The sequence below is a fragment of the Nesoenas mayeri genome (assembly GCF_963082525.1).
Source record: "Nesoenas mayeri genome assembly, chromosome: 24".
NCBI lineage: Eukaryota > Metazoa > Chordata > Aves > Columbiformes > Columbidae > Nesoenas > Nesoenas mayeri.
Genome location: NC_137546.1, coordinates 4482041 through 4502901, shown reverse-complemented (window position 1 = coordinate 4502901; position 20861 = coordinate 4482041). Strand labels below are relative to the sequence as shown.

At 42.0% G+C, this 20861-nt stretch overlaps 1 protein-coding gene across 1 annotated transcript; it reads left to right on the top strand.

Moving 5' to 3' along the window:
• Nucleotides 1-11357: 11357 nt before the first annotated feature.
• LRRC38 (leucine rich repeat containing 38) lies at nt 11358-20447 on the top strand (the record flags this gene model as incomplete). Its single annotated transcript, XM_080358940.1, has 2 exons — nt 11358-12106; nt 20194-20447. The coding sequence occupies exons 1-2, from the start codon at nt 11479-11481 to the stop codon at nt 20445-20447; spliced, it is 882 nt and encodes a 293-aa protein (XP_080215066.1). The 5' UTR covers nt 11358-11478.
• Between the last annotated feature and the right edge of the window lie 414 nt (nt 20448-20861).

Here is a 20861-nt window from a genome sequence, read left to right as displayed (position 1 = left end):
CTAAATCTATTATGTAAAGGATTCAAAAACTGAAACGGGCAACTCTATACAGCATGATTGGCTGAAAGTTTGCCTCAAAGTAGAGCAGAGTTACCTTGTTGAAAGCAGATAATGGAAAACTGGTTGCTGTCGTTCTGGGTCTCCTCTTCTTTAAAGTAACAGAATATTTCCTCAGACTGAATTGTGTGGTTTTTGTATTTCAGCACCTGCCAAAAGGGGTGGCTTTGGTTGCAAATGGAAAACAGGAAACGGCCTGAAAATTAATAAAGCTTGCAGAAAACAGTTTTTATGCTTCTGACCAAATATTGCAGGGCCTGCAGCTGCCCCCAGGGTATAGAAACAGGAAAGCTGGCAACAGAAAGAGACGGTGGCTTTCAGTTACAGAGCAGATTTGCCAAGGACATAATTAAACTGGATGCTGAATTTACGCTTTTTGAGTGTATTTTTAATGAAAGAGTAGCAAAGGAAAATATGGATTTATTTATTGTGTACTAGAGATGTCGTGAGCTAAGATTTCACTTGTGTTGGAGGTGGTTCTATAGAAAGATAAATTCTAACAGCACAGGGAGCTGCACGTTGATGGAAAATTCTGTAACAAGTCAGATAAAAGCCAGGACACTCAAATCTGTCACCATGCTGCAATCTCTGATGACTTGGGGAGCTCTGCAGGAAAACAGAGGGATAATTTGGATATTCCTTTCATGACATGAGACATGCGTGTGGCATTTTTATGTGTGTGTGTGTATAGAGAGAAGTTATTCATATGTGTATGTGCACATACTCAGGTCTGCATAGTGGACTTTAAACTGAGAGTATGGAGGGTTACGTTCCCATCTTATGGAGATATTTACATGGAAGTCAAAGATTCTCTGAAGGCTTTTGCAGAAATACAGACCCCTGCCCTCAGAAATGGTTCTTGCTTTCTGTTATTCACAAATTGTTGAAGTCCATGGTAACTCTTCATTGATTTGCAGAGGCCTTAAATAGCTGTGGCTTTGTGGTAGCTCTTGGGTTTGAGTCTCTGTGCTTTTAGTTTCTATTATTTCTTGAAATGCATTTCAAATGCAAGATACAAGAATATATATTAGCCTCACTTTAGCTTTTAAAATGTCAATCCAGAGGTTTCTTGTTGGGCAGATGTCAAGAGTGGGAGAAACGGGGGATGCAGCTTTTACCCTATTTATGGTTCATGCATCCTTTCCTGACTTTGTGTAGTCAGACTTGCAGCTGGTACAAGAGAGAAGAATTCACTGCCCAAAAAGTGTGTCCTATAGGAAGGGATTGTTATTAGTATAGACAAACTCAAATATTTATATTATGCAGCTATTTTGAAGATAAGCAACTATAAATCAAACCCTGCTCCTTGACCATCTGTGCTCCTGACAGTAAAATACTGTGTGCACACGTGTGTGCTGTCAGTTGTAAAGAAGAGATGATGGAATCAGAAAACTGCAGCAATGCTTGAAACTGGAGATCTTGGGCTGGAATAGTAATTATATTTATTGGTCAGTTTTAGAGATGGAGCTGGATTTTCAGCTGCTGTAACTCAGGGCTTCACCAGAATCAATATATATCAGTGTTCACAAAGCAGTGTTCCCCTCTATGGGGCACAGAGGAAACCTAAAATATATTATGATTTGATAAATGGGCACTAGCTCAGCGTGGGCTCCTGGGCTATACAGGAGGCTGATGGAGAAAGCAATCCTGAAGCAGCCCTATCCCATCCTGGCCAGGAAATCTAGATGTATTGAACTGACTCTAAAGAAGGTGGTGTTTAAGGCAATAGCAGTAAGCAGCTACGCTTGCAGTAGTTTTGTTTTAGATTTATGGGCAATTGTTCTTTGTACATGCTGCTTTTCTCCAAGATGCCGTTTCAGTCAGTCCTGAAAAGACTTGATTAAGATGGGCTGGAAGAGGGAAAATGAAAGACCCCCAGCTCAGCTGCCTTCACAAGAAAGCTTCTTCCTGCAAGTGTCAAGTTCTCTGGGGCCACACTCCTGAAAACGAATTTCAACATATAACATTCAGTGTAAGAGCTGATTGTAGGGAGTGGGCACATTCCCGAGGACACACTGGAGCTGGGATCTCTGTCAGTAAGCGCTTGGTCCAGAAAAAGTCTCTCTGAAGTCTGCCAGCAGTTGTCTCTACGTGACATACAATGGAGTGACTCAGAGTTAAATGTGGAATGCCCACTCTTTACTACTTTTAAACCTGTGAATGACCACCATGTATTTAACAAAAAATTATAAGGTTGACTTAGGTTTTCTCAGGTCAGGAGTGTTCTTTTAACAAGAACAGTTATATAAGGAAAGCAAGACAGCAATGGAGCCAAAAGGGGGGGAAAACACACACGCACTGTGTACTCAGTTTCTCAATTACTACAGAATGGTTCTATGAGCTTCTTTGTTAATACTTTCAAAGACTCACTGCTTTATACAGTTTATACAGATAAAGCAAATGTCTGTCATTAGAAATTTGCGTGTCCTCTTTTTGTTTAAATACACATTTCTTGGTGTATTTTCAGCACACTAACACAGTGCAATCCTGAGAAGGTGGCTGAGATGACACCTGCCTGGTGTTTGAGCAGAACCCAGCGCAGTCCCTGGGCTATGGGAGGCCGTCCTGTGTCCAAGCAGCCGTCAGCTGTCTGGGCATCGTCAGCGTGGGGCAGGATTTGTGTACAAAGTTGACCTAGAGGAATGTGATTAAACTGGAATTCACAAAGACCTTATCTTTGCATTATTCAAACCATTGCATGAGGTCACTTTTTGTGATATTAACTTGCCACTAATAACTCAAGGGAGAGAAGGGAAGGCAGTTCAAATGCAGGATTTTCCTACCTGAGGGGTAAGTTAATTCATGCTTTCAATTAGGAAATAAATGTTTCATGCTTTGCTCTGCATTTTCAGGACCTGCCTTGCATAAACTAATTCTAGGACACACGGGAGAATGAGACAGTTGCTCTCTTGGAGGTCTGCTCACCACTTTAATAGCCCCAAGCCATCTGCGTGTGTCTTCGGATCAAGGCACTATTGTATTGTTAAAATATAAATATTTAAAAGCCCTGCCTTTTAGAAAGGAAATGCTGAAAGCGTTTGAGGTGAATATCATCTAACTTTGAAGCTTCGTCCTATTGCTGCTTCTAGTTATTCCCATATGTAACAGTGGGGAAATGGAGGCACTGAGTGCTGTAGTGACTTTTCCAAGTTTACACAGATCAGGAGTGGAAATAAGTGGAAATAAGTATTGCACATTCTTCCTCTGGGGACAGCCCTGTCGCTATTCTATAAATTATTTCATTAACTAGAAGTAGTGAATCAAGAGGTTTTTTTCTTCATTGGACTGTTAATATCTTCTTGGTTTCACTGCAGGAAACTGAACTGGAAGACCATGATTCATGTATTTGTAGGCGTAGGTAGCTGTACAACAAGTACAATGCAAAGAAATGAATGATTTTAATTGCTTGCAGGACTTGATCATAGAGCATCTCTTGTAGCAAGGATTGCTCCTAAAATAAGGGATTTAGATCCATATATCTTATAGCCTGTATGTAAGGGTCAAGACTGCTTTTTAGTAGAACATTTTGCCTTAGAACATGTATCCAGGGAGTTTGACCGGTACTTTATTAACCCATAGAATATGTTGCATAAAACAGTGTGTGCATAAATCTTCCAGAAAGCTCCTCAGGAATTATGGAGCTCTATTCTTGGCTCAGCAGTTGTGACCCTGCACCCTCCTGCCTCTGTCCTATGGCACTGAAGGTAACGACCGGGGCAGCAGCATCAGACCGTACGTTTAAAAGTGACAATAAGGTGTCTGCTCTTCTGAGCAATGCCCAGTAGCCACGTTATCATTGACAATATTTCAGTATATTATATTTTCTGAGAAGTAATAAGTCTAAAGGCAAACTAAAAATCATTAGGGCTTTCTTGAACACTTGCATTAACTAATCCTTTATTAGATATTTTTTTTTTTAGCATGAAAAATGCAACTGGAACGATCAGCTTACTCCAAAACTAGCTGTTATAACGCCTCACAGTGATATAGGTTGTAACTATATTCCTGTGGCCCTACCACAGAGTGCTGTGTGATACCTGGTTGGGAAGACCCTTCTCTGGGTAACAGGCGACTTCTTGTGTCATTTTGGTGAGAATAAAGGTCCCACTTTTAGGGAGCCAACAATAACAATATAATAAAAAGTAACTTTAAGCTAAGTTCCCCTCCCACCACCACCAAAATCTTTCATCACTAGTAACTCCAAACACTCCAAACCTGTTTTTTGGGGAGGGCTGCCCAGGTGCTGTATCAATGCTCTGACAGCTCTTCCACGCCTGTGTCCACGACAGTCACATAAGTGCTTTGACACTGATATAGTGCTGGCTGTGGTAGCTTTGAATAATTGAACTGCTCATGCACCGACTGACAAGTTAACTTCAAACCATCATCCTTAAAATACAACCGTCATGAAAAAGGAAAAGCAGAAGGCTGGGCTTGTATTTGCAGGAAAAGCAAATACAGTGTTTATAACATAACGTCTGTATCAGAAGAAGCCACGTGTGATTTTAGCAAGTGTTTGCCTCACTGCACTCAAGGAACTAAGTAATTTGTGTGTCTGTATCAAGAAAGAAATTGAAGCTTTTCATTACATGCTTAGATAAGGCATTTCGGACCATACGTTGTAGGAGATTACTTTTTGGAAAACTCAGAAGGTGATATCCTACTGAGGAATACAGAGAAAATGTAAGAAATAACAAATAAAATCCCTTGTTAAAAACTGAAGACACTTTCTAAAGAGGAAACATAAATTAGCAGTTAAAATGAAATTTCAAACTTAGTTTTTTGTTGAAAGTGTTTTGTTGGACATTTTTGGCTTTTCTATTTTCAGTCTGCAGCCGTTCCATGAGCCCTAAAAATATCTTTCTGCTTATAGCACAGCCTGAGAAAATGGAGAGTATAGAACATTTCACGTGGTACCATGTGAACAGTATTTTTTACCATATTCATCCTCCGTGCCATTAACTTCCTGGAAAATTTACAAGAGCCTGAAGCAAACACACTTTTTCTTCTGGGTTCTCTTCAAATTTGAGATTCAAGAGACTCATTGTATTTTTGTGAGATGTATTTATTCTTGATATTACTAAAGAAAGAAAACGTAGAGCCATCCCAGAGACTGTGGTGACTGTGAACTATGTGTAATGCCAGCACTAATGCCCATTAACTTCACTTCCTCAGGGAGGAAATTCTGTGTTTTACCTTCTTTTGGTGTTGTTCCTCAGCTTTAATAGCTCCGAAATGAGGCAGACCCCAAAATCAGAGAAGCCTGTGTCAGTAAATATACAAAGGAGATCATCCAAAGGGTCATTACACAACCAGACCAGATCAGGCTCCTGCTGCAGGGCAGTGAATTCCCTGCACTGTTTTGCTATGGGACATCTCCTGGGTGCTGCAGTTGTGCAGCCAAGTACTCAGACACTTCCACCTCCCAATACAAGGGTCCTACTCAAGTTCTAATGTTTAAAACTTCCCCTGCAGTATCAGCACATAGGCTGAAAGCAGCTGTGTTGAAGGGAGCAGCTGTGCCAGTGATGACAAATACACCATCCAAACTGTGACTCTAAGTTCTGGAGGTTGCATCTGGTATCACAGAGTACCAGAGAAATACCCCCAGCTGGCTGTCAGTGAAGTAAGTAATTTCTGAATCCATTATGAAAGTTAGTCATTGTAATAAATAGCATCGGTTATCAACGTGTTTTTGAAAAGCAAATCCAGAGGCAGCATTACAAGGCTCCAAACATCTCCCTTTCGGGGATTGCTGTACTTGCTGATATAATTTCACCTGACATTTCACCCATCTTCTTAACCAGGCGAGTGAAATGTCAGAAGGCATTAAGTCAAAATACGCTGCATTCCCTAAGGGACACTATACTTCTGTATAGCCAGAGAAACTTGTAAGAGGGTGGAAAGATCCCTTTAGAGTAGAGATGAGTGAATGACCAGCATCATCTGCCATGAACGGGACTGTAGATACTTCACTTATACCAAGAGATTGGTGACTATAATGAGTTTATGCAAAAGATGTTTGCAAGATGACAAAAAGTGTATGAGTCTTTTCAACATATTACTTTAAAGGTAAAAACAATATACATTTGCACACCCTTATTCTGTCAGTTTGCTTCCCTTTGGATGTTGTGCAGGATTCTGGTGTTCCTGGTCTTCTCTCAAGCCCTGACCTATTGTTTGTCCCTTTGTACCTCAGTGCTGTGTGGTTCCAGTGCAGAGATGGACGCGTTTCTATGGAGTCGTTATTTTGCAGAAAGCCAGTTGCTCAGAAATAACCTGTCAAATATGGAATTGCACACTTGTGGGAATGGTGCATATATTTAATGAGTGTGCCATGCACTTCCGAGTGCATTTTTCAAGCCCAATTTTGAAATTAGAGTCTGATCTCTTAAGCACCGAGTTATATATTTTCATTATTTTTATGTTAAAGGGCAACAAAGAGGGGTGTAACAATTATTTGCATTATTTCTACTATTCAACTGATGCTTGGAATTCCTACTGACACAAACATACTTGCTGCATATTTAAACCCATGATGTGTATGCAGCGATAGTCACTGTGGGAGATGGGAGAAGGGAAGGAAGCACAAATGATTGTCTTGGGATTTTTCTCCTCTGCATTAGAAAACAGATCTAAAAGATCTAGACTGCTTTTTTCCACTGTTGTGATAAGCTTGTATCACATAAAATAAGTTAAATTAATACAGCTAAGGAAGGTAAATTGTGATGTCTTTGTGAAGTCCCCTTATGAAAGCAAACTGAGGAGTCATGGAAAGACCTTGATCTCCAATTAAACTGGCCGTGCCATTGTAACTGGAGCTGTTTTCTTGCTGGGTGTGTATTTGGTACCTAATGATCCGCAGGGGTTTTATACACAAAAGGTATGTGGTGTTTTTATAAACGTCAGCTGTCAACTCTTTTCATTGCTGTAAATCCATTTGCTGTTCATTAGAACAGAGAGAGCTCTCCAAAGGGTTTTCTAGGTGGCACAGAGCACAAATTAAAACTGAGAGAGTACAGATTTGCTTCCTAGAGATTTCAGAATAATTTCTGCTTTTCCTGCCTTACAGGAAAGGAAAACTTGCCTCCTTTTCGCTCAACATACACCATTTGTCACCCTTTACCCTCCACTCAGCCAGATTGCGCAGCGGCACGTTCAGCCCCTGGACGCTTTGATAAAGTGATAAAGGCAGCGGTTGTTCTCTGTAGAGGGCTGAGAACCTGTGGAGTGCACGATGGGGAAAAGGTCAGTTCCTGAGAGCTATTAGTTTCCTGTCTTTTGAAGGAGATACGCGACGTTAATAATGACAAGCATGGGTTAAAATAACAGTCTGCTTAGCATTGTATCAGAGCTGGATTAAATTTTGTGATCACTTGGGGCTTTGAGAATTTGCTGGAGCTTCCTTCTCTGTTTAGATTCACTGCTCGAGACCAAGGTGCAGGTTGAAACAAGTTCCTGATATGAAAGTTATGTTCAACTCCAGCTGCTGCTTTAAAGTCACTGAATTTCATAAATTTTCCGATGTTGGATTTCTTATATTTTTATTTAGAAACTCCGAGCTTCTAAAGAATCTCTGATCCCGCCAGGTTTTTTCAGATCTTGACAGACCCTTTGGTGAATCACACCAGATAAGCAGCATTTGAGAAGAAACCCGCGACCAGCTTTACTTGTGGCTTTTCCATGCCAGAGTAGCAGTGGATACACATGAGCGTATCGCTGATCAACAGCTCAGGAGAACCTTCACTTTTAGTCAGCTTTGATTTGCTTTAAAGCTGTGGTAATTCTGGACTAGCATACAAAACTATGTAGAGGGCAAGCGGTCGACTGTACTGTAGTGGCTGGGGACAAACTCCTTCCTGAGGGGAAAAAGGAAATGTAATTTACACTGTTCCATCTCTCGTGAATGCCTTTAGTGATTGTAAATGGTTTACAACAAGATAGTGACCACATGTCTGCGTAAGCCGTGTTTCTAGAGCAGATGATGGAAGTCTTTTGATAGGTTTAGGCTGGTCTCATTTGGCCGCTGAACAGCAATGTCTAAAGGTTTCAAATTCAATCATTGCTGCTGCCATGTTGATTGGTTTTGATGTAATTTCCCTCGCGGTGGCATGGCAGCGACAGCAGCAGTGAAGGACAGGGCAGGTGTAATACATGCTTCAGTTCACTTCACAGTTTGTATCATCGCATACATTGTAAGACAAAGGAATATACCCTTTTTTTTCTTTTGCTTTTTCAGGCCTTCTTATATGTAAGATCAGAGGGAAAATTGCCCAAAGGTGGACATTGGCTGCTCTCTTCAAAACACGCCTGGTCATAGCAGGGGAAGATGTTTCTCAAAAGAAAAAGCACCAAAGCCATAATGGTAAATATCTGGATTAAAATGAGACTTTTGTTCAGAGCTGTTGTTTAGCACTTGGTTTCAGTGTTTCATTGATTAACATGCTGTTAGTCACTCGAGTTTGAGCATTGGTTCCCATGCCACGTTGCTGATGTGTGATAACGAGGAAAGCCCTTTGCGGTCGTTCCATGCATGTGGGACGGCAGCCCCAGACGTGACGGTGCCTTCGGTGCCTTAACTCAGTGAAGCATAAGCCTGGAATAATAACTCCTTCATGGAAAAATATGCTCAATTAGCTGTTCAAAAAGATGAATGAGGATGGACAGTTTTCAAGTTTCTAAGAAAAAGATGAACCCTCCGTCATTTTTCTGCAAAGCTATTTCTTCACTAGGCAAGGACGTGACTGGTTTTCTGTTGGTGTCTTACTGCTTGCCATGCTATGGTACTGCAAGCACACTAAAGATCCAGAATTGGGGTGGTTTGTCACTCTTATTTTAGAGATTTCTCTTAGTAGTATCCTGAATAGAAACTTAAAGAAACAGAAAGACAATTGTTTTAGCCTGCCTAGGCCTGTGCTTATTCAACTCCCAGAGCTGGGAGGTATGGAAAGAAATTGCGTTCGCTTCCTCATTCTCCGCAACAGGATTTGACACAAACTCCTCCATAGTTCTTTGATTATGAAATTGTTATCTTGTTTGTTTTACAAGCATGGTTTTCAAACCCTTTGTGTCCCTCCTGCCTTAGGGGAGCCAGGATTGTAGATAAATGAGCTGAGATTTGATCTGTGTGGGATCCCATCTGCGTGGAGAGAAGGATATTTACTTTTTGTTTGGCGTCAGTTTCTAATTGGGAAGCTCGTGCTTTTTCAAGACTGTATGGAGTAAGTTTAGTACTGGAAGTGTTTTTGGATAACGGGTGGCAAACCTATGAGGACTTTTGTTGGGATCGCTGAAGAAGCATAGATGATAAACAAATCTTTATTTCTGAGGCTACTCTACTCACTGGGGCAGTTTTGTATTTTATCGTAGTGCTAGTTGAAAACTAAGTCCTGACATGCGTTATCTGTCTAGAACATTGCTCTGCTCCCTTCTCAGGCCTGTGCATTCATTAGGCTTGCTGTGTGATACCTGTCTGAAAATAAGAACACCACTTGGATTATATCTTTCATTTTCTTGCATTGAGTGATTTGTGTTTCTTTAATAGGCCACTGGAAGAGGAAGAAGTGAAGCTCAGAGTGTAGGTAAACTATAGGAGTATGATGAAACTTGCTAATAGCTTATCAAAAGAGATCAGAGTGGTTGTGGAATGACCAGTGTCCTATAGGGCACAAGAGGGTGCTCTGCACTTAGCAGATAGCAGACAAGCCCCTTCTTTAGTAGGACACGCTACTGTAACTGACTGATGTGAATAAAAGATGAAAGAAGTAAAGCTTTAATATCTTATTAGATAGAAAGCTTTGCAGAATCTCCTTCCCGCTATCCAAAATTGCCTGAAGTGTCTGGCAAGTGAACGAATGTTTGAGAAACCTACAGGGTACCTAACCCAGAATAACCAGAGCCTGACAGTAATCCCAGCTCTCCTGCCAGCCCCTTCACAAACCTCTCAGACAGGAAAGCTCCACAGATTCTGTGCAGAGATTGCAAACAGAGGATGAGTGTACAGAATAAGCTGCAAAGACGGTGATGCTTACAGTGCTTTCCCTACGGGGGGTAATATGTGAAGAATATACGTGAGCTTAGTGAAGGAGAGGCTGACAATACTGCTTTCAGTGTTGAAGTGCAGGTGTCTTGGGAGGATAGGCTGTCTTAGCAGGAAAGTTTTGTACCTAGTCCTGGATGAAACATGCTCTGAATTCAGTTATGAAATATGACCTTAAATTGAGATTACTCACCTTTTTTTTGACCTGGGAATGAGCTTTCCAAAGGTATTTGAGTTTGTGCTCTAATCTTTAGGACATACGTACCCCAATATAATCTCTTTACAGAAATCTTCCCTTGTAGCATGCTGGTGTGGCCTGAGCACTGGAGTCCCGCTTCTGATGTGCAGCAAGAGGGAGGGATGGAGTTAAGAGTTAAGCTTCGCAGCTGGCGCAGCGCTTGCCTTTCTGGGTGTGGATTTGGGGATGTCAGAAAAACACAGATGCCTTGTTGCAAAATCATGTCTGCTGACCCACGGGAGACAAGGAGATTGGTTGTCAAATATTTCAATCCCCCGAAAATGAAGAAAATCCATTTGGCTTTAACGAGCTGAAGATTTGTTCCATAATTTGTACTTTTATGTGGCCCAACAGGCGTTACAGTGCCACGTTAGAAAGTAGCTGTTCCGGTCATTGAAACAGGAAGGAGAAAAACCCTCACTTTTGAGACCATATTCCGTGTTGCTACAGTGGGTTATACTTCTTGCTTAAACGATAATGAGTCATATTTAAATAATGTTAACATGCTTGCTGTAAAAGCCGAGAAGGCATCCAGAAGCAGCATAAGGCAGCGTTCTTTGTCTTGGGCTCCACCCTTGCTGCCCCTCTGCTCCCCGTTTCACAAATGAAAGGGCAAACAGTCCTTAGCAGTCACCAGGAGACTTCCCTGAGCCTCACTTGTATTTTGGGGGGGTACTGGTCACCTTGATGAAGGCTCATGCAAAGAAACAAATTGATTTCATCAGGGTTTATTACCTGGAGGGCTTTTTAAGCATAAGCTCTTGCTGTCGGAGTTGCAGGACCAGGTGTGATTTCCCGTTTGCTGGAATATACAGCAAATATGCAAACAGGCTCTGGGCTTTTTTTAGCTCACAAAAGCAAGGGAGTCCTTTGAAAGATGCTCCGCTTACCCAATCATCGCTTTCCCTTGCACTGTGCAGCGTTATCACATTCTGACAGTGGAAATCCTCACATTTGCCTCCCTCCCTCTCTCCTCCAGTCTCTCTCCCTCCCCCTCCCCAGGCTGCTGCTACCGGATCTGTGATGATATGTGATCTCCTGGATACAATCACACACACGCAGAAGTACCAGGCACCGCTGCTCAGCTGAGCAAAATGTCCTTCTCCTAGAAGTGGTGCTCATCACAGCTTTCGAATCCTTGACGATGTTGCCATGCTTTCCTCTCTGCCTTCTGCCTTTTGCTGTCTTTGTCTGCCTGCTTTTCCTGCCCGTGGGTCATTTTTGCCCTGCTGTCTGTAGCTGTATGGACTACCACACCATAGACTGCCGGGATCAAGGACTCCCAAGTGTTCCCAATCCATTTCCATTGGATGTACGGAAACTTCTTATAGCTGATAACAACATTCAGGCGATACCAGCTGATTTCTTTATATTTTATGGAGATCTAGTCTATTTGGACTTCAGGAATAACTCCCTCACCTCTTTAGAAGAGGGCACTTTTAGCAGTTCTACCAAACTGGTGTATTTAGACTTAAGCTACAATAATTTAACCCAACTTGACGCTGGGATATTCAAATCAGCAGAAAAACTGATAAAACTGAGCCTTGGAAACAATAACCTGGTGGATGTGGACGAGGCTGCTTTTGAGAACCTGGAACAGCTCCAAGTGTTAGAACTGAATGACAATAACTTACAGAGCCTCAACGTGGCAGCCCTAGAAGCGCTTCCCTCCCTGCGGACTATACGCCTGGAGGGCAACCCCTGGGTGTGTGACTGTGACTTTGCCAATCTTTTCAGCTGGATACAGGACAATGCGTCTAAGCTCCAGAAAGGTAAAGCTCCGTGGTTTCCAGCGCAGTACGTGTGTGTCTGTGTGACTCAGAGGGTTCTCGGTCAAATAGTCTGTGTGTCGCCTGCAGTGACCCAAACTGCATTTTGGTCAAACTGTAATTGCATGTTTTCAACAAATGAGTCCATTAAGATGGCATTGGGTTCTTTTTAGCAGCAGGTCCTCCTCCCAGTTAAGCAATAAAATTTAAAAATTAAGCCCTAATAATTTTGATTTATAGACCAAACTTACATAGGCAGTGAAAGAGCCTTTTCAAATACGTTCAGTCCAGAGCTGATTCTCTTCCAGACTTCAGTTTCTCTCTGGTAAATGTGTTTTCTACAATGAGGTCTTTGAGCAGTTAAATATTCTGTGCCAGCTCCTTAGGAAAACTGATTTTTCTCTCATTTTACTGATCAGCTATAAAGCTGCTACAGAAGAGTTAAATCCCCATTCTATGCAATTGTGATTGTCAGCCCTTCCCTGGAAGGATTTTGTTGTGATACTCTGTGTTTGAAACCCTCTGCAGGAGCTGGATTTTTGACTCATTAAAATAACACAATATTAGGAATAAATTGAAATGGCTCTGGAACAAAATACAGGATGTATAATTCTGGTATTTGGACGGTAATTTTTAGAAACACATGGTGGTGGAAAAAAAAAGTATGAAGACTCCGGTGGATAGGGAATCCAGACTCCCGCTCTGTATTTCCCACTCGAGCCCAAATCCTTAATCCAGCTTTAGCAAGAGATCATCTCCCAGTTCATGGCTCCCAAGGAGCACTGGGCAGGAGCTCATGCCATGGAGCTGCCGGCACAAGGCAAACTGCCTGGGGCGTAAAAACTCAGGAAAGGCTGCGGAGGGTTTACAAGTGTTACCCGACATGAAATCCCTGCTGTCTGGGCTGGGTCTGAGGGGTGTCTGTGCAGAAGATGGTGAGAGCTAAAAGGCTGGGGGAGAAGAGCTCAGGAGAACAGGTTGAGGTCAACCAACTGTTTCTTTGATTTGAGACCAAAAGGGAGAACAGCACAGTGAGCATACAAAGTTCAGAGGTCTCTTCTCTCCTTTCTTATCATCAGTCTGTAGTCAGTTATTCAAGTTCTTCCTATGCTCATGACCTTGGGTAGCATTTTTTCTAATGTGCTCATCCAGGTTGCCCTAAATATTCTTAGCTGTAAAGCAGCTGCTTTAAGGACTAAGTCATTTGAGGAGAAAGCGTCGGGTTTTTTCCTGTCTACCTCAATGAAACTTTCATCTTGACTCTTTCTAAACCAAACCTGGGCCTGTTCTCGCACCTTCTCTGATGCTTTAGCTAAAGGTTGCTCTCTTTGAACCAAGTATTTGCCCATCTCTCATGCTAAATGTCAATTCACTTTCCCTGGGCTTTCTGTCTCTTTTAATGAACTTTTAGCTCTTTTCCCTTTATCCAGACTGAGTCTGTTCAGCTTGAGAGTGTCTCAGCACGTCTCTCTTCTGCCCTGTCAGTGTTTTAAAGCGGATCTGAACTTATGTCTGGAAGTACCAAGTGATTGAACTTTCCCATAGTATTGCCTGTGCTTCTCAGTGTTTTGCAAGCTTAGAGATGCTTTCTCACAGCATTTTCTGTCATCCACAGTTGTTTTCAGCCAAATAGCTCCAAAATTACTAACTCATCCAGATCTTCCAGACTTTCAGTTAAATTTGACCTGGGAAAGCAAAGAGGGAAGGAGCGAATATTCAGATGGTTGGTTTTCTCGGAGCTGTGACATGGCCTAAGCAAATGATTTGCATTTGTCCCCAGGAGCGAGTCCCCTGACATCTTTGCAGCCAGTCGTATCAGTGAGATCCAGTGCATGTGTGCAGAAAAGCGTGCCAAGTCAGCGTTTTCATCGCTTGTTGTCAGCTGCTGCCACAAAAACACTGCCTGTCTTCTCTAATAAACTAGCAAAGCAGTATTCATGAAGGTGAGAGCAAAACCAAACCCAAAAAGGGCAGACTGTCTCGATAACGTTTAAAAACCGTATGGTCACAATTGAGTGCCTTTCAAAACAACTTTTGGCAAGTCAGCATAAAACTACTTCTTCTGATCATGATTTGATTGCATTTTACATCTATTTTCAGGTTTTGTTGATGTTGCAGCTTTATAGCCATTAGGAACAAATCACATTAGCATTACTTGTCTGGTTGTACTTGTCCAAAGCCACGTTCTCCTGACCTTTCCTGAGAGGGGTGGCAAGAGCAACTCACTGAAGGATTCAGCGTCCAGACTCCCTGGCTTCCTCCTGGTGCTGTAAGGCTGGAGACAGAAGTGTACTTGCAGCAAACCCATCAAGATAAATAGGGCAGCAGGCATTATGTCTGGAAACGCTGCAAAATAAAAAGATAGGGGTACGTTTTCAGAAAGAAAAAAGGTTGGTTATCTTGGCTGCACACTTTTCCTTTGTAATTCTGCAGCAGCTCGAGCATTTGTGTCGCTTGACCTATACAAATAGGAAACAGCAGGAAGGTAAAAAGTGTTGGCTGGTGTTTTTCCTCTCTTAGTTTTCCATAAGAATAAGCTGTGCTGAGCAGTGCAGAACAGTTCCATCACAGACTGAAGCTCCCCAGCCTTTAGACAGCAGACGTTGTAACCTGGTTTTACTGAGAAGGGAAAGAGTGTGGAAGGGTGAATGATGACACCTTTGCATCTGTGACCCCAAGTCCTTTCATGAAAAGTACAAAACACTGCAAAGAAACTGAAGGCTCTGTACACATTGGTGTGTCTCATGCTGGCTTGGGATCCTTCAGAATGGGTTAAGACAGGAAAGGATGTGCCCAAGCAGAAAAGCAGCACATTCCAACCAGTCTGTGGATGAATTCGGATCCAGGGCTGCTGTTGGCGAGTGTCACCGGAGCCCAGCAGTCCCTGGGGACTCAGAAGTGGCAGCAAGAACCAGGAGACGAACGGCTGGGGGAAATACATTAACAGATACATTTTTAGTTCTGGGCATTCATTTTGATTCCTCACTTTGAACGACATTGAAAATAGTTTAATGTGCCCCGTCTGCGTGTCTGAGACAAACCACTCGAACTGTTCCCTATTTACTAAGCCCAACCTTTTAATTTTAGCACTGCAGTAAAATGGCACGTTAGTCAAAGCTTCTCTTGTTGTTTTGCAGGAGAAACACCAAGCTGATTTAAAAATTGGAGTTTTGTGAACTGAAATCTCCATGATTGATCCTGAAGCTCTTACCTCTGTGATTAAGGCCTCAGAGAATGCGGTGATCTGAACAAAAGCCATACTCCAACTCATTAGTTTGGCAAAGGCCAGGTCCATTTTCTTTCTGGCATCTTACCAGAAATAGCTTGTAAAGTTCTAACCGAGCTGACCTGGCTGAGTTGCTGCCTGTAAAGGCTCTTCCCAGCTGAGCTGCCTTTGCACATCTGACCTGTCGCTTCACACAAACAGCTGGGATTTGAATCACTTTACAGATCCCGGCACTTATTCATCTAATCTAAATTTCTAAATAAAGGCTTAATTGGCAGCGAGTGAATAGTCTCACCTGCCAGATTTGCAAGCGGACTCATTAAACTGCGCTGAAAGTTTTGCAGTTAAGCTCAGCACTTTAAGATGGCAAATAGAGTTTTATACTTGTAAAAAGATATTAAAACCAGCATTTTCATCATATTCCAAAACCAAAGCACTTCTTTTTTTTTTTTTTCTCTCTGATTTGGTTATTAGTTGATTAAAAACAAATTAGTGTATGTGGTGCAAAATAGACAATGGAACTGTGAAGGTCAATGAAACAGTGATATGCGGAGAGTATATAATAGTGGGGTTTTTTCCCAGAGAAGATAAAGTGTTCACTATGGGTCAAAATGGTCAAGTCATAAAACTTACAAAGGTTTTCTGTAGAAGGATGTTTGATTTTATAGGCATTTGTTAAGCCTGAATGGCAGCGTGGTGTCCAGTATTTCCTATGAAAGGCTCCCCATTAGGAGGGGCATGGAAATGGAGAATATTGGATCATTTTTTGGGGACGAGTCACTTTTGAGATTTCTTGTGTTTTCTACTTCAATGGGAGCTTAAAATCACTCAGTACTTTCTCGTGTTTGGAAGGGCTTCCTTCTGCTTTAAGAGCTTCTGTATCCCATTTTACCTTGCCTAGAAATCTTCACTGAATACTGTTTGAAACGCCAGGGCTCGTCCAGCCAAAGGTGCTCGCTGGTGCAGTTCATCTACAGAACTAAGGTCAGCTAAAATTTGTGTAACAAAAAGAAATAAAAGCAGCCCGCAGTGGCCCCATTGACGTGCTCTGTAGAGATCGCGGTGGCTGATTTTTACTCTCGGTGAACACGCTTTGGGCAGCTGTGCCCATGACCTTGTTTGCTAATGACTAATGCATTTTTAACATTACTTTCAATTAGAGTGTAAGTATTCCGAGGAGTGTGACTGGGGTGTCTCCTTTCTGTCATCTTGCCCTCGTTTTGCTTTTTACGCTTTTTCTCCTCAGTATCTTTGGAAAAACTTCTTCAAGAACTTGTGTAGAGTTTGACATTGCAAGAAATAGTTGATGTCTCTGCTTTTCACACTAGATGCAATAGTGTTTTTCTCAGCCTTTTGTGTTTAATACAGACTGTTTAAGTTCCCCACTATACATTGCAAGGATAAAATAATTTGCTGCCCTCTATTAAAACAGTATTAGAAAGACTTTTAGCAATTTGATGAGAAGGTTTAGACTGAGCAGTTTTGTGAGTAGCCTATATACACTGATATGTCCAGAAAGACTTGAAAAATTCACTCAGCAACAGAGTTCCCAACAGATTTGTGCTGCCTGTGTGATATATAAAGGAAAGAGACATTCGGAATGGCTGAAGTTAAAGTAGCACAAGTTGAAGCGAGGGTTGGTGCTCAGGGTCTTTGCGTTGTCCTCCTGAATGCCGACGTTTCCATTCACACCACTAGAAGCAGAACTGGTAAAAGAAGCTCGAAGACAGCAAAACTGAGTCTGCTTGCAGAGCTGCATCCCAAGGGAAGCTAATTGCTGAACTTTACCAGGAAAAAGTTCATTAGTGGCAGCAAATCCCATGTCACAACACAAAGGCTGTAGCGAGGAGCACGTTTTCCTTTTCTTTTGGTGAAATGTTGCTCCGCTTTGGAACGTTGTGTGCACAAGGCTATGAATTTTGAAGATGCTCAAAGGGGTTTTTGTGTTTGTACTGATACAGATGCTCTTTGGCTACTTGCAAGACTTGTGTAGCTGGTGCCTCCTTGGTACGGTTGGGTAGGCAAATGCTGGGAAAGTGGCACATTTCCAGGTAAAGGGTGTCTATGGAAAAGGAGAGAAGGATGGTGGTGAGAGGAGGCAGGAAAAATGCCAGAGTAGGTGCCAATGAGACTGTAAGCAGCTTTCTGGAACAGGAAACTCGGGCTGAATTCGGTACTAAAAGCACAGTTACGAGATTCAGAAGTCAATCAGTGTAGCAAGAAGAGTGGAATTCTTTTTGTACGCTTGTTTAGAAAGACTGTGCCATGAGTTGATCATCTCTTGCTTCTCAGGCTCTTTCTATAATCTCATTCCAATCTAAGAACTATCACTAATCTTGTTCTGTAAATAAAAGAACGTCTTACTGCACTAGTCCACTGGGCTCCCTGAAAATGTTTAACATTGTCTTCAGAACAAAGTGTCATAGTTACGTGAGAATACAGGTGTCATTTGACCTTCTAAGAACAACTGAGCACTTTGTAGGTCCTCTTATTATTCTTTATCAGTACCTGTTTGTTCATCAGCTATGGAGAGAAGGCTGCTGTACCTCCACATGCTAATGTAGAAGCAGAGGGAGCTTCAGCTCGGAAGGACAAGCTGTTCTGGCCATTACAGCCACCCGGTTCTTCCCTGAGCATCCTGCACATGCTGGCACATCACTGGTACAGAACATTATATCTGCTTTTTGGAAAGGAATTAAAAGCCTTAAGACATTTCACACATTTTGCAGCTTTTATTCTGTTCAAGCAGAAACTCCTAACAGAAATTAGATGCCCTAACAAGCGCATCAAATCTGTTTCTATATATATATACATATATAAATACATAATTTGATATCCTAGTCATTTTCAGTAAAATGATCTGACTGGCACTGGCCTTTCACTCTCTTTCTTCCATCTTAAGGTTTTTTGGAGCACTTCCATCTCTGACGGATTTGAAGGTGTGAGGACAGAATTTGCAGATATGAACACCTAATATTAAACTTTATATTTAGGCATTGAGACAAGCTGTTAATTACCCTCTGGTGTGGATCTCTGTAAGACTCTAGGCCACTTGACCATAAGTTTTATTGGGGGACCTAAGTCTTTTAAAGTCTTAAAACCTTTAAAGGTTTTTTAAAGTCTTATTGTTCTCATAGATTGAGACTATTTCCAATGACATTTCATCTCTCTTCAGAGGCAACGCCTCTCCCACTTCTGATTAATACATCCAGTACGTTAGTGACAGTGTTTAAATAGACTAAAGAGAACTATAGCTGGAGGTAAAATACTGTGCAAGAAATAAAATGCCACATTTAAACATTTCCAAGCTGTGTCAGCTACATTCAGCAACCTGAGAGAACAGCTAAATTCCACCCTCTGCCTCCTCTTCTTTTTCTCTTTTTTTTTTAACTTTGCGTTCAAAATTGTAGCAGGGAAATCTGGCTCTGAGGTTTAACAGACCATAATATTGAGGTAATGATGAATCTCAGAAGTTCTGCAGTAAAAGCTGTAGTTAGCAGAGGAATCAGAACGACAGAAACATACAAGGAGTCACAGAATCCCAGAATGTCAGGGATTGGAAGGGCCCTGGAAAGCTCATCCAGTGCAATCCCCCCATGGAGCAGGAACACCCAGATGAGGTTACACAGGAAGGTGTCCAGGCAGGTTGGAATGTCTGCAGAGAAGGAGACTCCACAACCCCCCTGGGCAGCCTGGGCCAGGCTCTGCCACCCTCACCCCAACAAATTTAAGTGGAACCTTTTGTGTTCCAGTTTGAGCCCATTACCCCTTGTCCTATCACTGGTTGTCACCAAGAAGAGCCTGGCTCCATCCTCCTGACCCCAGCACTGCCCCCTGAGGCACTGCACTAGATCCAGGCCTCAACTGGACTCTGCCCCATTGACCACGACTCTCTGGCTTCTTCCCTTCAGCCAGTTCACAGTCCAAGCATTAAGAGTCAGGCCTATATAGAATCTAGCACCTGTCCCTTGACTGGAACTTCAAAGTTTTCCCTTTTTAAAAGCAAACACCACACTAGTTTGCCGCTCTAGTACACCTGCTTCTTCAGATGATGTAGCAGCAAGATACAGAGTGGGTGACATTGTCCTTGGGACAGCTGGAGTTCTTACAGATTATGTGATGGCCCTGACTAAAATAACATAAGCTATGTATTTATAACACACTCACACATGTTATTTCATTTACAGATTTGTTTGGTATGAAGAAACAACTCTTTGAACATGCTGTGGGAGCAATGAGATATATATATAACTATCATCAAAGGTTTTCTTGCTGCAGCCAAGCACTAAGTAACAATCTTCTTTGAGATAGATACCCATTACGAGAAGCCTGGCTGGTTTTTTTTAAAGAATAAATTCAACGAGTTCTACAGAATTAAATAAACAAAATTACTAATAGGAATACTAGTCAAGTGGTTAAACCTAAGCTGTTGTTTGGACCAGAAGAAAAAGACAAAAGAAAAAGTAGTATAGAAGGTGCCAAGGTGTGGAAGGAGCTTCAGTCTCCCTGTTACCCTGTTCTGGAGTCAGGATTTGAGGTCAGAATTAGCTGGGAAGTGTTTCCATGTCTCCAGATTTAGATGCATCCAGGGTTCAGCATTCACTTTCTTAAATCCTCAAAATCCTGTTCCCAGATCGTACCTGAGCTCCGGGAGGACTGAAAGTGAAAGAATTTCATTTCAAGGAGCCACTCAAGGGGGTTACGTAAAGGCAGTTTTTGTTCCATTTTTTTCCTGAGTTTTGTACTAATTGATAAACCAAGAATTAACCCTAAAACTTTTCTTCAGCCATTCATTCTCTGACTGAAGCAGCTGAAGGATTCATCAGTATTCCGCTGATCTGTTTCCCTTTCCTCTTCTTTGCAGGTCTCCATGAAATCCAGTGCTCCCTGCCTGTAGAAAACAGAAGAATCTTTCTGAATGAATTATCTGAGGTCAGCTTTAGTGAATGCAAATTTAGTTTGTCATTGACGGACCTTTTTATCATCATCTTCTCTGGAGTCGCAGTCTCCATTGCTGCTATTCTCTCAAGCTTCTTCTTAGCAACTCTAGTCCACTGCTTCCAAAGATGTGCTCCCAGTAAAGATGACGATGATGACGAAGACGACAGTGAGGACTGAACTTAGTCTCTATACCTAAGTTTCCTTGGTTTATAAGTTACTAGATCATCAGCCAAAGTGTAGGAAGCAACCAAGTAGAGTAAAAGCTTTAACTATGAATCGAATGAAATGACAATGTCAGGATGTGTTCTAATCACAGGTAGGAATTGCACTTTGCATCCCAGACTGTTAGCTTTGCTTACATCTGTAACGTGATGCCATGAGACCAGGGTAATTTCTATCCTGCTTAATCAAGCGCTGCATTTCAATTTGAAGATTAGAGGAAAAAGGTGGAAAGGCAAAAAATATTATAAAATCCCAGAGTTTTAAAAGATGAACCGACAGCTTCCAGCTTGTCCTTCTGCTGAGATCCAGAATCCTCTGAGCACTTAACAGCTTGTTCCGAATGTGCTTCAAAAAGAACTGGCTAGATGG